General features: G+C 47.4%; 1 protein-coding gene across 2 annotated transcripts; it reads left to right on the top strand.

Annotated features, from left to right (window-relative positions):
• The first annotated feature begins 3,234 nt into the window (after nt 1-3,234).
• Nucleotides 3,235-14,899, top strand: LOC120829633 (uncharacterized). 2 transcript variants are annotated; one of them, XM_040193929.2, is made up of 6 exons: nt 3,235-3,670; nt 9,878-10,104; nt 10,549-10,735; nt 10,816-10,911; nt 10,992-11,490; nt 12,092-14,899. In XM_040193929.2, exons 1-6 carry the CDS (start codon nt 3,644-3,646, stop codon nt 13,030-13,032), a joined length of 1,977 nt encoding a protein of 658 aa, XP_040049863.2. In that variant the 5' UTR covers nt 3,235-3,643; the 3' UTR covers nt 13,033-14,899. The 2 variants fall into 2 exon arrangements, with proteins under 2 accessions (XP_040049863.2, XP_077937482.1); XM_078081356.1 differs by lacking the exon at nt 3,235-3,670 and having other exon boundaries at nt 9,984-10,097.
• The last annotated feature ends 545 nt before the right edge of the window (nt 14,900-15,444 follow it).

Below are 15,444 nucleotides of genomic sequence, written 5' to 3'. Positions count from 1 at the left end.
AGAGAGTGTAGAGAGAGTGTAGAGAGTGTAGAGAGAGTGTAGAGAGAGTGTATAGTGTGTAGAGAGAGTGTAGAGAGAGTGTAGAGAGAGTGTATAGTGTGTAGAGAGAGTGTAGAGAGTGTAGAGAGTGTAGAGAGTGTAGAGAGAGTGTAGAGAGTGTAGAGAGTGTAGAGAGAGTGTAGAGAGAGTGTAGAGAGTGTATAGTGTGTAGAGAGAGTGTAGAGAGTGTAGAGAGTGTAGAGAGTGTAGAGAGAGTGTAGAGAGAGTGTAGAGAGTGTATAGTGTGTAGAGAGAGTGTAGAGAGTGTAGAGAGAGTGTAGAGAGAGTGTAGAGAGTGTAGAGAGAGTGTAGAGAGTGTAGAGAGTGTAGAGAGAGTGTATAGTGTGTAGAGAGAGTGTAGAGAGAGTGTATAGAGTGTAGAGAGAGTGTAGAGAGAGTGTATAGTGTGTAGAGAGAGTGTAGAGAGAGTGTATAGTGTGTAGAGAGAGTGTAGAGAGAGTGTATAGAGTGTAGAGAGAGTGTAGAGAGAGTGTAGAGAGAGTGTATAGTGTGTAGAGAGAGTGTAGAGAGAGTGTAGAGAGAGTGTATAGTGTGTAGAGAGAGTGTAGAGAGAGTGTATAGAGTGTAGAGAGAGTGTAGAGAGAGTGTATAGTGTGTAGAGAGAGTGTAGAGAGAGTGTAGAGAGAGTGTATAGTGTGTAGAGAGAGTGTAGAGAGAGTGTATAGAGTGTAGAGAGAGTGTAGAGAGAGTGTAGAGAGTGTAGAGAGGGTGTAGAGAGAGTGTATAGAGTGTAGAGAGAGTGTAGAGAGAGTGTAGAGAGAGTGTATAGTGTGTAGAGAGAGTGTAGAGAGAGTGTATAGTGTGTAGAGAGAGTGTAGAGAGAGTGTAGAGAGAGTGTATAGAGTGTAGAGAGAGTGTAGAGAGAGTGTATAGTGTGTAGAGAGAGTGTAGAGAGAGTGTAGAGAGAGTGTATAGTGTGTAGAGAGAGTGTAGAGAGAGTGTATAGTGTGTAGAGAGAGTGTAGAGAGAGTGTAGAGAGAGTGTATAGTGTGTAGAGAGAGTGTAGAGAGAGTGTATAGAGTGTAGAGAGAGTGTAGAGAGAGTGTAGAGAGTGTAGAGAGGTGGAAACAGAAAAAACAAATGTGGAGGAGAGAGAGCGTAAAATATTCATTGCTATCTGCTCTGTGGCTATTTCTGCTGCTACACTACTGCATACAACGCAGCGTGTGTGTGTGTGCGTGTGGGTATGTGTGTGGTGTGTGTGTGTGTGTGTGTGTGTGTAGCTGTTCCCTATTTGTCTGATTGCGTTTCCCTTCGCTGCGTCGCTCTTTTCTCTCTTTCTGTCTCTGCTGAGTTTTTTCACTTTGTGCACACACATTAGGCGTGTGTGTGTGTGTTTGTTTGTCTGTTTAGCGTCATGCTAATTTGTACATGTGTGTGTTTGCGATGGAAGGAGGCAGTTTGCTTTTCGAGGGCTTCATCTTGATCCTGAAGGTCCTATTTGATACTAGAAGGTTTGTTTGTATGCAGAATGCAGCAACGTGATTGTGTGAGTGCTGAGCTGCTGGGGACAGAAGGGCTTCACCGGCAGAACAAACGGGACAGTGTGAATGTGTGTGTCTGGTGATGCAGGGGACTCTGAGCTGTGATATCCGGGTGGACTAACTAATGTCCCCCCAAGTCACGAAGCTGCAAACCATCACAGCTGTCGCTGATTACTCCGTTTGTCTGGTTGGACTAAACAACTGAACCACTTTAGTGTTCACTTTAGTCCACTAAACTGCTTACTTGCGTTAAAGGAGACATGTGGTGGTCATTATTTAGTGTTTCCACCTTAACATGTTCACATGCTTTGATGGTAAAATCATGGCTGTCATAAACATAACATAAAGGCATTAATGTATGCGATGAATGTGGCAGAGATTAATGCAGCAAAATATTTGAACGTAGTTTATTGTAACTTAGTAGTTAACGTAACAGGTTGGCGAGAGCTTTTTGCATTAGAAGTAAAACTATAGGCATACGGCAGAGAACTGTGCAGAGGAATAACTCCACGTGCCAAACAGAAGAGGGCGAGTGCAAAAACAGACCACTTAAAAGCACCCCTACGCTAAGCTAACTGCTAGGCTACTTCCATCTCAACGTCAAACGTTACCCGGCGCGGCACAGCAGAGGACCACTGTGTCCCTAAAAGACATGTCCTGCTAATGTGGGGACATGTTGGCACTTTAACCACGTCAAATGATGGAGAGCAAAGTGCAGGAGGACGACAGGAAGAGTCGCTAGTTCAACGTGTTCCACATGTTCAACGTGTTCATCGTGTTCCACCAGGAGGAATTCTGCCTCCAAAATGTGTCAAATGTGTGTAGTTTTGTGTTTAAAATAACATTAACAATTAAACAACAGTGTCTAAAACACCCGATTTAGTCTTTAGAAGAACATTCATTATTCGTGATTAATGAATTTTAAAATGTGCGATTAGTTCCTTTTTATTGACAGCCCATTTTTATTGACAGCCCAAACCAGACCAATCTTGCGACTCCAGCGCAAATATACCGTTCATACCACTGCTATAGGAATAGAACTTTGTTTTTGTTAAGTCTTTGAGCTGCATTCTGTGCAGTGACCAGCAGAGGGCGACTCCTCTGGTCCCATAGACTTGATTATAAACATTATAAAGGTTTATGGTCTCAATCTCTAGTTTCAAATCTGAAAATCTGAATTTCATTCAGTCCATTTAAAGTCCAACAGACCATAAAGCAGAGGATGCTTTAGGGCGGGTCTACACGCTGATTGACAGGTCTTTAACAGAGACGTACACGGCGTCTCTATGTCCTCCTCAGTCCTTATATGGTCACTTCCTGTTCACTGGTTGTGAAAAAAACAAAATGCCGACAGAAAAATCGCTGAACTAGAAGTTTGAAAACGTCTACACACCAATGAGGGACGTCACGTGACCTCCACTTCCCACAGACAGATACGAGTCCAATGTAGATGAAACGCGCTCTCTTCACCACAACTACACACACGCACACACACACACACACACACACACACACACACACACACAGGAGAAATACCGAGACGAAGGAGAAAGGACAAATCTGTGGCGAGAGAGAAAACCCCGAATGGATGCTCAGAATGACTCCGCTCTCGGCCAATCAGAGCATCCGCCTCCCTCCTCCTCTCATCCGGGCTCTGTGATTGGCCAGGGGGAGCAGAGCTGCAGAGAGAGAGAGAGAGGAGGGTAAGAAAGAAGAAGAAACTGTCAGAGGAGGACGCCTGTGTTCTCCTCACCTCCATCTCGCTCTCTGTTCTCCTTCACGTCTCTCGCTCTCTCTCATTGGCGAGGAGAGAGAGAGGGCGCTTTAGTGCGATGGCCCCGCCGCTGCCAGTCGGCTGCTGTTTACACCGTGGCATCATGGGAGATGTAGTGCGCTGGGCGGCACAGGAGCACAGCTGAATTGCTGGGGCGAGGGGGTTGTGGGGGGGCGTGAGCTTGGCGGTCGAACGAGGATCATCTATTCTGCGCTCTCTCTCCTTCTTTCAGCCGCCCTCCCCTCTGTAGCTTCTCTCAGCCGTCCTCCTCATCTTCCTCTCCTTTCACCCTCCATCCTCTCTCCTCTCACCAGGAGGAGTCAGGATGGGTTGTCGCCTGACTCGGACCAAGGTGAGTGACCTTCTGCAGGTGTGCGTTTGGGGCGAGAGACAGGGTGAGAGAGAGAGAGAGAGAGACACTGAGGGCAGAAGAGAAGTCAGATAACCAGATGTGATGTTTGCTGAGATGACCTGATCTCTGTTAGACACACAAACACAGCGTGTGTGTGTTTGTGTGTGTGTCCACTGAAGTATTTGTACATTAATACAAATACAAGTACAAGTACTTCTCATGAGTATCACTGCGTGGCATACATTCATCAACCATAAGAATACAGTAAAGTACTTGGTACCAGTATGAAGCCGCGACAACGATGGAAGTATAGTTTTACTTTTACTGCCGTTGCATTTGGACTTTTACTTGTAGGGCAGTATTTTTAAATGGTATTTCTACTTTACTGTAAAGTAGAATGTCGTCGTATGTCGTGTTTTTGCAGTCACCTCTCAGACCTCCCTGACTATGGACGTAAAACCTCAAACATCTCGCATGAAGGTCGGCCGTTGACCATCATACGTCAAACTTATGGGAAGAATTACCATCAATGTCCAATTGTTGTTCTCATTGTGTTTGTTCAAGTTGTTTTCACACAATTTAGTGATCTCAGTGTTCATCAAAGGCTAAACGATAGCTTGTTAGCAGCACCACTGTTAGCATTTTAGCATGCTGACGTTAGCATGAACAGTCAGATCCATAGATATGTGAAAAGGCGGCCATCTTTCCACAGTGAGCTTATACTTATGAATAATTATAACGGGGTTTTCAAATGAAAATAACATTAAACAGAACAGATGGGTGCATTAAATACACACATGCACAGCGTATTATGTTATTTATGTTGAATCAATATATAGGCTACTAAAACTGAATGGTAACATGAGATATATATGTATACTTTTATAATAGGAATGGCCGGCAACGTGGACGAGACATCTGGCCTTTATATATTTCTCTATGGTCGGATCCAGCTGATGTATTATAAAGTAATAGAGTAAATTCCCTTTTAGTGTCAGTCATTAGAATAAAAAGAAGTCTCCATTCCTCCACTAACAATAGTGTTGAGATTAATCCTTAAACCAAAGCTGCTCTGTCATTGGTCGCATAAATTGCAGAGAAGATTCCTTGGTTTCATGAGGTTAATAAACAAAGTAAACATCGAGCTCCAGAGACCATATTCATCTCACCTTGATCCTGATCCACCGGGTCGGGTTCTGGTGAAATCAGATGACATCATGCAGGTTCACCAGAACATCTCCAGCAGAGACCAGTCCACCGTGGACAGAGCCAGATCTGTCTTCACCACAGCCTAGGACCTGCAGTTGGACCTTGGCCAGGAGCAGAGCTCCTCTTTGGAGACCCATGGCAGTCCCAGAACAATCATAAATCTACACATATTTCTTATATAGTATGTACAATCCTCTAAAGCGACAAGCAGCAGAGAGAGACTCTCTCTCATGAAGCGTCTCGCGTCTCAGAAGCAGAGTTTCTGTCCCTCCCAATGAACCCAGAACTCATCACGGGTTTATCAATTAGCTACGCTAATTAGTTTTCTTGGAAAGCGTCTCTTTCTGTTCGCCATCACGTAGCAAAGCCTCATCTCACGTCCTCGGACGACCGCCGGGTCCAAGTCGCGCCCGTTAGCTGCGCTCGTTAGCCACGCAACGCCGAAAAGTCTTGTGTTGCCGTCTATGAGCGCCGCGACACAAGACTGTCCGCCTGCGCCTGTCGGAGCTTTTTGTCCCTCGTGCGTTGATCGAAGCTCTTGTCACGTGACTTGCTGTATCACCTGAACATACAAACACACGCACACAGTCCAGGACTTGACGGGATCATAATAGATCAGAACCGGATCTGATGGCTGCCGTGGGGACGCCATCAGCCCACATCGAGAGGAGGGAGATCAGCAGAGACAACTTACTCAATGGGTAAAATGTTCCCACATTGTAACCTCATGGACAAGCTAACTCGCCAGCTACATTGCTAACTATCCATTAAAAACACACTTTTACTTCTGGCTTCCGCAATCGACCACAAGTTGTGTTATGTTATTATCCTTCTCTTACTATGGATAAATATCACGTGCAAACCAAGGCTGAGATAAATAATGTGCTAAAGCATCCTCATCTGTGTGTTGCAGGGCTCTCACGTGTCACACATTTCGGTCACGCTCTCCCGCCACACATCCGATTCCTCACGCTAAGAAACCGGACTCCGGTCCGAGCCGTGTTGGTTACTCGCCCTCCCGTCGGCCGTAGCGTCCACCCCCGACAGAATGTCACCCCAAGGTTTCTTGACCTGATGTTGATGCTACTTCGCTAGCCAGCTCGTCAAAAATCGACTCGGGTTTAGGAAACACAAGGGCATCGCAGGATTAAGGAAAAGAAGAACGCTCTCGCCAACCACAGCAGGGCGGGACTAGACAGGCGCTTCAGCTTTAGTCCGTCTCACTTGTGGCCCATCTGAAGAGAGGAAACGCTCACAAATAAAGCGTCATTAATATACTGCGAAGGCTAAAGGCCGGGAGAGGTGAAGGGTTGGTTTCTCGGGGGGGGGGGGGCATCGAGGGATCCCGCCGTGGCTGCTGAGGCCGGCTGTTTGAGCAGGATAACAACGCGCGGCTCGTTGGTCCATGATGTCAGAGCAGGATGTGATGTCACGGTGGATTTATTGACAGAAATGGCCGCTGGTCCTGGAGTAACTGGTCTCATGGCCTGTGGAGACCGTGAGACCTTCACATGGTCACGGAGCTGCTGAAGGAACTTGGAAGGAGCCACAACAGGAGGTTGTGATGAGTTATTCTGGTTTCCTGTGCATGAACAAATCATTGTTGAATCAAAGACCAGCGTTTAAACAATACCATGAAAATAAAGAAAACCTATTTTCACACCATTATGATTCATATTGTCTAACAATCATATCTTAAATAATGAGACTGATTAAATTAGATCCAATTATCGTTCTGAGACAATGAAAACAAGGACAAGGGCTTTAAAATAAAGCAACCATTGACGTTTTTAATCACCCGCGAACCAGAACATTTCACAGTGAAAGACTGACGCTCTCGGTATGTACAAAAGAAAGTGTGACTCATTTTCCACTTCACTCGAATCACTCGGCTCAAAACAATCCATTTCCTCCTGATGGCTGAATGCGTCTGAATGTTCGATGCTCACAGGAAGAACACAAGCTCACACTCGACTCGCCGTCAGGGATCGAACGTCAGAGAAGGCATCACAACTTTGTTAAATAGGCTCTAAAATAGATTATTTTAAAATATGTTGCATTCGGCGGCTCAAAAGGACGAGAGTTAAAAAGACGGTATAGACTGAATATATACATTATATATATATATATATATATATATATATATATGTATATATATATACACAATGGATGTTGTCATGGTGACGTTGCTTGTTTGTGGATGTTATGAAGCATTAAGTTGGTATTTTTGTCCGTCGCCATCTTGTTTTTTGCAACCAGTGAACAAGAAGTGACCATAAAAGGACTGGACAGTGTAGAGACGCCATGGACATGTCAATCAGCATGTAGCCCCGCCCTAAAGCGTCCCCTTCTTTACGGCCTGTTTGACTCTAAATGGACCATCATCTACTAAATGAAGATCATGCTGTATTGAAGAAGACTTGAAACTAGAGACTGAGACCATAAACTCATGTTTACAGTGTTTACTGAGGGAATAAATCAAGAGAGAAGTAGAGTCATTTCCTCATAGACGTCTATGGGAGCAGAGGAGTCGCCCCCTGCTGGTCACTACAGAGAAGTAGAGTCATTTCCTCATAGACGTCTATGGGAGCAGAGGAGTCGCCCCCTGCTGGTCACTACAGAGAAGTAGAGTCATTTCCTCATAGACGTCTATGGGAGCAGAGGAGTCGCCCCCTGCTGGTCACTACAGAGAAGTAGAGTCATTTCCTCATAGACGTCTATGGGAGCAGAGGAGTCGCCCCCTGCTGGTCACTACAGAGAAGTAGAGTCATTTCCTCATAGACGTCTATGGGAGCAGAGGAGTCGCCCCCTGCTGGTCACTACAGAGAAGTAGAGTCATTTCCTCATAGACGTCTATGGGAGCAGAGGAGTCGCCCCCTGCTGGTCACTACAGAGAAGTAGAGTCATTTCCTCATAGACGTCTATGGGAGCAGAGGAGTCGCCCCCTGCTGGTCACTACAGAGAACGCAGCTTTAACACACAAAGCTCTGACTTTTAAATTCTCTAAACGGAGGCGACTAAAACTCACAAGATCAAATCAAACTGTGATACAGTTTTATTATGCATTCTCCACTTAAAATGAAAATAGAGTCAAACGCTTTTTGGAAAAAAGAAAATGTGAGAGAGAGAGAGAGAGAGAGAGAGAGAGAGAGAGAGATCAGTCTGTGTTACTGTCAAAGTGCAGCGGAGCGCCACACACATCTCCAGGGTTCATCACTCTCACTCTGACTGCTGCGTGTTAGTACATGTGTGGCTTTGTGCGTGGCAGGTTTCCACATGTATGTACTGGTGTGTGTGTGTGGGGGGGCACCAGGCGGTGCACTGTGAAGACTCTGGTTCTGGTGCTGCGATGGCTGACCTACATCGCGCCTATGCCTTGACTCTCACACGTGACGTTACAACACAAAAGCGCTGCTGTCGTACTGCAACATTACATCACATGTCACTTAGCTGACGCTTTTATCCAAAGCGACTTACAATAAGTGACGTCGTCATGACGACTGAAAACGTCCTGCAGGGCCTTGGCCGTCCTTTACTGTCCCGAGCCGACGCATCTGCATCTTCTACGTTTCAAACACTGATGTAAACGTACCTCGGCTTATCAGATGAGACCTCGGGGTTGTTAGTAAGGGACATTTCATCAGGACAACTGTGGGGCCGCGGGAAGGGAGTAGTTGCTTTACTAAAGTGTAATAAAATGTCTTTAATTATGTGTATTTAATACTATATTAATCATACAATATTATCATATTTAATATGCAATCATTTTAATGCATTGGCTTCGATAAGCACATTTTATTTTATTACAAATTGTCCACCAAAATTGACTTTATTACTTTTTGTCCAAAGCGACTTGCATTTTTAACACCTGGCTTTTACATTTTTGCCCGGGGAGCAATTAGGGGTTGGGTGTCTTGCTCAGGGACACTTGGACATAGAACATGGAGCAGCTGGGGCCTGAACCGCCAACCATGCGGTTCCCGGCGCTGCCGCTCTTCTACTGCGCCACGACGACCGACTTCAGCACAATAATCCTGCACTTTTGAAACTGTGTAGCTGCTTCTCAGCAGTTAAACAGAATGCTGCTGTTCTCCTTGAACTGAAAGGCTCCATCTTTGATCTCTTTACATAAGGACGGGTGAAGGGCGACTGTTGGGTGAGCGGGGACCACAGTCCTACTCCAATCAGAGGGTTGGACACCCGCATGTCCATGTGTCCTTGGGCGAGACACTTAACCCAACATTGCTCCTGTAGCTGCGACTACAGTGTGTGGATGTTAGTGACTGATGGGCAGGTGTCACTGAGCCGGTCGCAATATGCGATCAAATGACATATCACACACACTGAAATCGCGTGCAATCATTTTTGGTGATTTTGATTAATTTGACATATAAATGAACGTCATCAACATTTAAGTTGTCCCTTTTGCTTGTGGAAAGCGACGCGTTTTTCCGCCGGACACATTTTCTGGAACCCGACCACGTCGCACTGAGCCCGATGCTTCACCCGCTCCGTGTCCTTCGCACTTATTATTTTGTTGTTGTTTTAATTGGGATATTTTTTCACATTCCCATTATAATGTCTAACTATTCTGACAAATAAACCGCCCTTTGTTCTTTGAAAGAGCGTACTTGTATTATTCTGCTATTGTCATTATGTTGTCAATGGCGTAAAATGGTCTGAAAATTGCAATAATATTGCATATTGCTATATTGTTATGTTGGTGCAATAATCGCACAACACTGTGTATGGTAGATCCTGTTATCAGTGTATGAATGGGTGTGAATGGGTGAAAGATGTCATGTAGTGTTGAGTGGTTGGAAGACTAGAAAAGCGCCGTACAAGTACAGTCCATTTACCGTCGCAGTGACCGAGCATCGCAGGCTAAACGCCGATTGACGAACCCAGCCGGCCTCTTTCTTCTTACCAGCTAAACGGTATTTAAAACAGTCTGCATTTGTATCTATAATGTAATATGTGCACAATGTTATTCACCAGGGCAAGACTCAAGAACCTTCTCATCAGCGCCACCGGGAGGAGGTGCAATATGTGGACGAGTACGGCCAGCCAATTGCCGTGGAGGCCAGAAGGGGGCGTGGACACAGGAGGAGGCGGTCTCACTGCGCGGTCGACTGTAACGTCCCAACGGAGAGGCACTGGGAGGCCCTGAGAGCCATGGGCCTGATGGAGGGAGAGAGAAGCCAGAGAGACGCCTACGGTGCGGGGTGGGTAGGCCGGCGTCCTGGGAGGCTATGAAGGGGTCAAGAGTTCTAGATTTGTTAGAAACGGGCGAACGGTTAAAAGTTCTGTCAAAAGTTTGATTAGTGAGACATTTTGGAAATTTTCAACAGGTGTAAAAGTTCTGGATTTGGTGAAATAACTTGAGGGACAAGGGCAAGACTTTTGGAGTCAACGGACTGAACTGAAGGGTATTTAAAAGAAAGTTGTACTTCTCTCCATCGAGGATTCAAAGGGTTCTCTGCACTCCAGAGTTCAGTATGAAGTCAAGGCGGTCACGTCATAAATTTTCACCGGTGGAGCGTTGTTTTACCGAGGCGGTACTCGCTATGATCAGACAAGCGGATGAAGGCAACATGTTTTATAGCTTCATTCACATATCCCCGATGCTTCTGTTTCCCTAAAGACCTCTACACTCTCTCCCTTTGCAGATCTTATTATGGTCACATGACCGCGTCGCCCGACCTGTACTCCAATGATGATGCCATGATGATGCCGCCCAATGCCTACCCAACCAACGGCTACCTGGCCAGATCGTCCAATGAGCAGCACCCGGGGGACAACTACCTGCCCAGCGTCTCCTACAGCCTCGATCACCTGGACAGACTGGACTACCAGGTGATCGGTTCTATTCTTGTCTGCTTTCATATTTACGTGTGACTTTAATTGATTCTGACGGGTTTCATTCTATATTCCAGGGACCAGAAATGTTGCCCTACCAGCCAAACTCCGAGAGCTGTCTGATCGGCTGCTACAGCACGGAACAGATGGAGCCAAAGGATTTCCACCGAGAGGTCGGTAGTTTCCTTTGATCTGCACCACTTGCTTCTTTGTGCCATCATTTTGTTAAATGTAACGCCGTCTAACCCTCCAGTCGGACTATCACCCCCCCTGGCGGTCGGATCGTTTCCTCGGGTACCTTCCCCTCAGCGAGCTGGACAGCGGGCTGGGCTGCGGCCCTGACAGCCCGCATCACCAAACGGCACTCTCCGAGGGCGAGACGGACGCCATGTCGTCACTGCCGGGGCACACCCCTTCCTCCCAGGGCTCCTCCTCCTCCTCAGAGTCCCTGATCTCCTCCGAACCCAGCGACTCCGGGTTCCACAGCGTCAGCACCGGGGAGCACCGCCGACTTCACAAGATTCCCGGGAGCCACGCCCACCGCCAGACGCACCACCCTCGCTCCCCCCGGGAGCAGAGAGGACGCTGGGATTTGGAGTCCATCCCTGAGACGACTCCGATGATCCACTCTGGGGCGCCGCAGGCGTCCCGCTGCACTGTGGGTAACAGCACCACTACGACGGTTCACTTCCACAGAGCCGAGAGGAGTCCCACCTTACCTCGCCATCGCTCGCCTCCTTCCCCTTCCACTGGTGAGTAAAGCTCTCTAGTGACATGTTCTACAGAAACGTGATTGTTTATCCAGCAGTCCTGAGGGTGGAGATTAAGCCATCGTGAAAACGAATACTCTTCACACCAACGATCACACTGGATCCAAAAGGTGAGATGCAACAAGATGCAGCTCAGCAGTTTGAGTCCCACTCACGTGTTACCAGGCAAACACTTTAGCCCCTTTATGTTGTCTATTGTTCAAAATATCTCCACCTGGGCTGCAACAAGAGCCACCTGACCTACTTTCCTGCTGGTGTTTCAGTTATACAGCAGAGGAGAAGCCAAGGGGAGGTCATCTGAAACGTGATAACAACATGACACATCTTAAGAGACCTGGAAGGTTGTTGAGACTTCAGGGGGATGAAGGAACACAATCACTATAAAGTTTAGTTAACAAGTTTAAAGCAAACAGTTTCAGGAAATAGACATACAAGGAATTTGTACCACAGGTCCCTTGTTGAGACACTGATGACACAGGGGGAGGAAACCTTTTGGAACCAAGGTGGTCCAGCAGTTGGATGGTTATTCAGTGGCTATATTGACTTTTACTGTAGCAGCGGATTTCTTCCCTCTGTTCTACAGGTTGCCGTACCGAGCCCTGTCAGCGGAGGGCGCTGTGGTTGGAGCAGCAACACGGAGGTGGAGGCACGATTGAGGCCCCGGGTCGGAGTCGAACACTAACGGACCTGAGCGAAGGGCAGCGTCCCCGCCGGGCCAGCCACCCCAACGCGGCCGACCCCAACGCCCTGCGAAGCGGCCTCCAAGACAGCCGGCCGGGGAAACCCAGTAACAAGCTGGGGCCGAGGAGCAGGGCCAGTTACCCCAGTAACTGTCAGCACCCCGGTCACCTGGGCATGGACCGAACCAGTCTGAACAGTCACCAGAACGCACCGAGAAACAGCTGGAGCCGAGAGGAAGACGCCCTTCCCAAGAGTCCCGGCTCTGGATCCAGCGGCGCGTCGGACTGGCGTGGCTTTCAGACCCTGGGGAATCGCCCCCGCGTCTCCAAAGGCTCCCCAGGGCCCTGCTACAGCACGCTGGGAGCGCCGCAACACAACCCGACCCGCTCCCCGCCTTCGCCCCGCTCCAGAGCGTCCAATCAAAAGTCGGTCAGGAACCAGCTGCTCAGGGCGCGAGCCTACCGGCTGGCCAGGGAGCGCAGCGAGGTCACGACGGACGAGGAGGTGCGAGGAGGCGGCGAGAGGAATGGCGAGGAGGAAGGGGAAGACGGACGGTGGGCCGGGCGGTACTGGAGCCGCACCGAGAGGAGGCGCCACCTGGCGTTGTCGCGGCAACACAGAGAGCGGAGAGGCTGCGGCGGGGAGGAGCCGGCCGGGGGACTCCAGGCGTCCATGACCTCTCAGACGGTGCTGGAGCTCAGCCACATGAAGCAGAACCGCCTGAGGAACAGCAAGGTGCTGGACGACTGGACCACGGTGGAGGAGCTGCTGACTCACGGCACACGAGTGGAGAGCGACGGTCAGCTCTGTCCCAGCCCTCTGCTATCGGTTACTACTGTCTGAGTGTGTGGGGGGAGGACAGCTCCCCCCGTTGGTCACCGCTGGTCCCACACTTCAGTCACTGACAGGTCAGCGTGGTGAAAAGAGGGAAGCGTCATCACACCGAAGACGTTTGTGTTTCACTGTACGGCAAAAGCACAAACCCACAACCACTGTGGGGACTCTTGGGACTTGTCAAAGGCTCAGGTGGTTGCAGCCATTGGAGGAAGACTTGCTCGGAGGGTTAGGGGTTCGCTCACATACCTGCTCGCTAGTATGCTGTAACGAGGGGGCGGAGTCTGCCACAGGTACACGTTTGTCCCTTTGAAAGATCCATCAGGTGCACATTGTCCTAAACCAGTTAAAAGAAAAATAGTTAACATTACACAATTAGACGACATTCCAACGCCTCTGTGGAGCTACGATGTGTTTAGCATCCCGATGTTCTCACTCCACCATCGGGTGGTTCACATCAGGTAAAATAACGTCTCATTTTGGCACGTTTATTGCTAACTTAGCCTATCAGCTAACTAGCTAGAAAAGGTAATCTGTGTTGGGGACGTACATCGAGTGAGACCAGAGGCAATACAAGTCCAAAAAATGAATAGATGGTCTCACACGAGTCGATTGGGTGCTCACTGAGGATCTCGGTCATGTAATGTGAGCGAGTTTGAACAAATCAAGAACTAAAAAAACAACTGGTACTCAGGGGGAAAAAACACCAACAAACTCAGCACCGAAGGGTTGAAACCAGCAGCGATGACCCCAAACGCTGGAGAAACCGGTGGGAAAATGGGTGTCCATAAGTCCCAGCAGCTCTGCAGCGTCTCCGGTAGCTTCAGCTACCAGCAACCAGAGCTGGAAGTTGAACCTTTGTGGTCAGACGGGCTCTGAATTCTGTCTCACGCGACGTACGTAGTTTATCTTCAGTCTCCCGAGTGCTTTATACCTACATCTCACACAGCGTGAAGAGTTTCTATTGATTAAAGGCGTCTGAAAGGGAATCAAAAGCAGCCGTTTTAAAGGAATAGTTTGACAAATAGAGGTCATGATTAAGTCACGGAATAAACAAAGTTGTTCTTTGGTTGCAAACAAAACATCAGCAGAGAATCCAATGATGGAGCTCTTTCATCTTCTACTCACTAAATGAGACTTTCATCCAGCATGTCGGATCTTCAGGTTGTCTCTTATTTCGAAGTTGAGGTCCATCACACCGGAAACAAACATCTCTCGTCTCCTCACAAACATGCTGAGAACATACGTGGGAGGAATAATCTGTGACTCGCTGATCAGGGTTAAATGTTACGATGAAATAACGTGTTAAACAATTAAACTGTTCAATGCAATTTTGTCAAAGATGATAAAATGTATTTTTATTTTCGTATCCTGTCGAGGTTCAGGTGGAAACGAAAATCCAGAAGACGGTTTTCATGTCACCAAGTTGAATATATTTGAGGGGTTGTTTTTCTAAACCGTGTGTGTGTGTGTGTGTGTGTGTGTGTGTGTGTGTGTGTGCGCATTGATGCAAGAGAAAAAATATGAAGTTTGGCCAAAGATTATTGTGTAACTTTGGTTTGTGGACAATCTAGAAGAAGCACCACTGTATGATGTAAAGGTATATTTTATAATCATGGTAGTTTTTATATTCTTTATCCTCATACTTTGCCTTCGGTAGATCACTTCTGCTTCTCACCAACGTCCTGCTATGCTAGCGCGCGTAGACGTCTGTTAGCATCAGCTTCATCATTGCAGTCTAAACCTAAAGCATGCGAACTCCCGATTAGGCAAAAACTGAAATGCTAATTTTGTGCTAAAGTGTTTTATTTTTTTGACAGCAAGCGATACTCTGAAACCGTTTATAACCTGATTTGTTGAATTAAACAGATGAAAACCAGTGTAAGTGGTAGTTTATTGTCATTTCATGAATGTGAACATTTTTGTGAAGCACACGTTTGTGTGTGTGTGGGGAACTGGTGCCTGGACAAGGTTAGCCTAGCTTAGCATAAAGACTGGAAACCAGAGGAAGGAGCTAGCCTAGATCTGTTTACACACTACAAACCTAAAGCTCACTGTTTAACGTCTTTATAATCTATAATATGAATATAAGAAGTGGTAGTTGTCATGGTGACATAAGCCATCTTGTTTTTATAATATCAAACAGGAAGTGACTATTTGGACAGAGGAGGATGTAGAGACAGCATACCTCTCTGTTAGAGACCTGTCAATCAGCATGTAGCCCCGCCCTAAAGCATCCCCTTCTTTACGGTCTAAATGTCCGTCCATCCATCTGCACGCGGGGACACGGGGAGAACATGCAGACTGCACACAGAAAGTCAAACCCAGGACCTTCTTCCTGTGAGGCGACAGTGCTGACCACCACGCCACCGTGCCGCCCTTGGTCTAAATGTATATATAATATATTAAATAATATATTAA

This window comes from Gasterosteus aculeatus, chromosome 2, assembly GCF_964276395.1.
Source record: "Gasterosteus aculeatus chromosome 2, fGasAcu3.hap1.1, whole genome shotgun sequence".
NCBI lineage: Eukaryota > Metazoa > Chordata > Actinopteri > Perciformes > Gasterosteidae > Gasterosteus > Gasterosteus aculeatus.
The sequence above is the reverse complement of the archived record's forward strand: the minus strand, read 5'-3'. Positions and strand labels throughout refer to the sequence as shown.

Bases quoted from the DNA above. Each gene is read 5' to 3' on its own strand.
- LOC120829633 (XM_040193929.2), top strand. From the start codon at position 3,644: ATGGGTTGTCGCCTGACTCGGACCAAG. The intron at 10,736-10,815 runs GTGATCGGTTCT...TCTATATTCCAG, and splicing joins TGGACAGACTGGACTACCAG to GGACCAGAAATGTTGCCCTA. The intron at 10,912-10,991 runs GTCGGTAGTTTC...CTAACCCTCCAG, and splicing joins CAAAGGATTTCCACCGAGAG to TCGGACTATCACCCCCCCTG.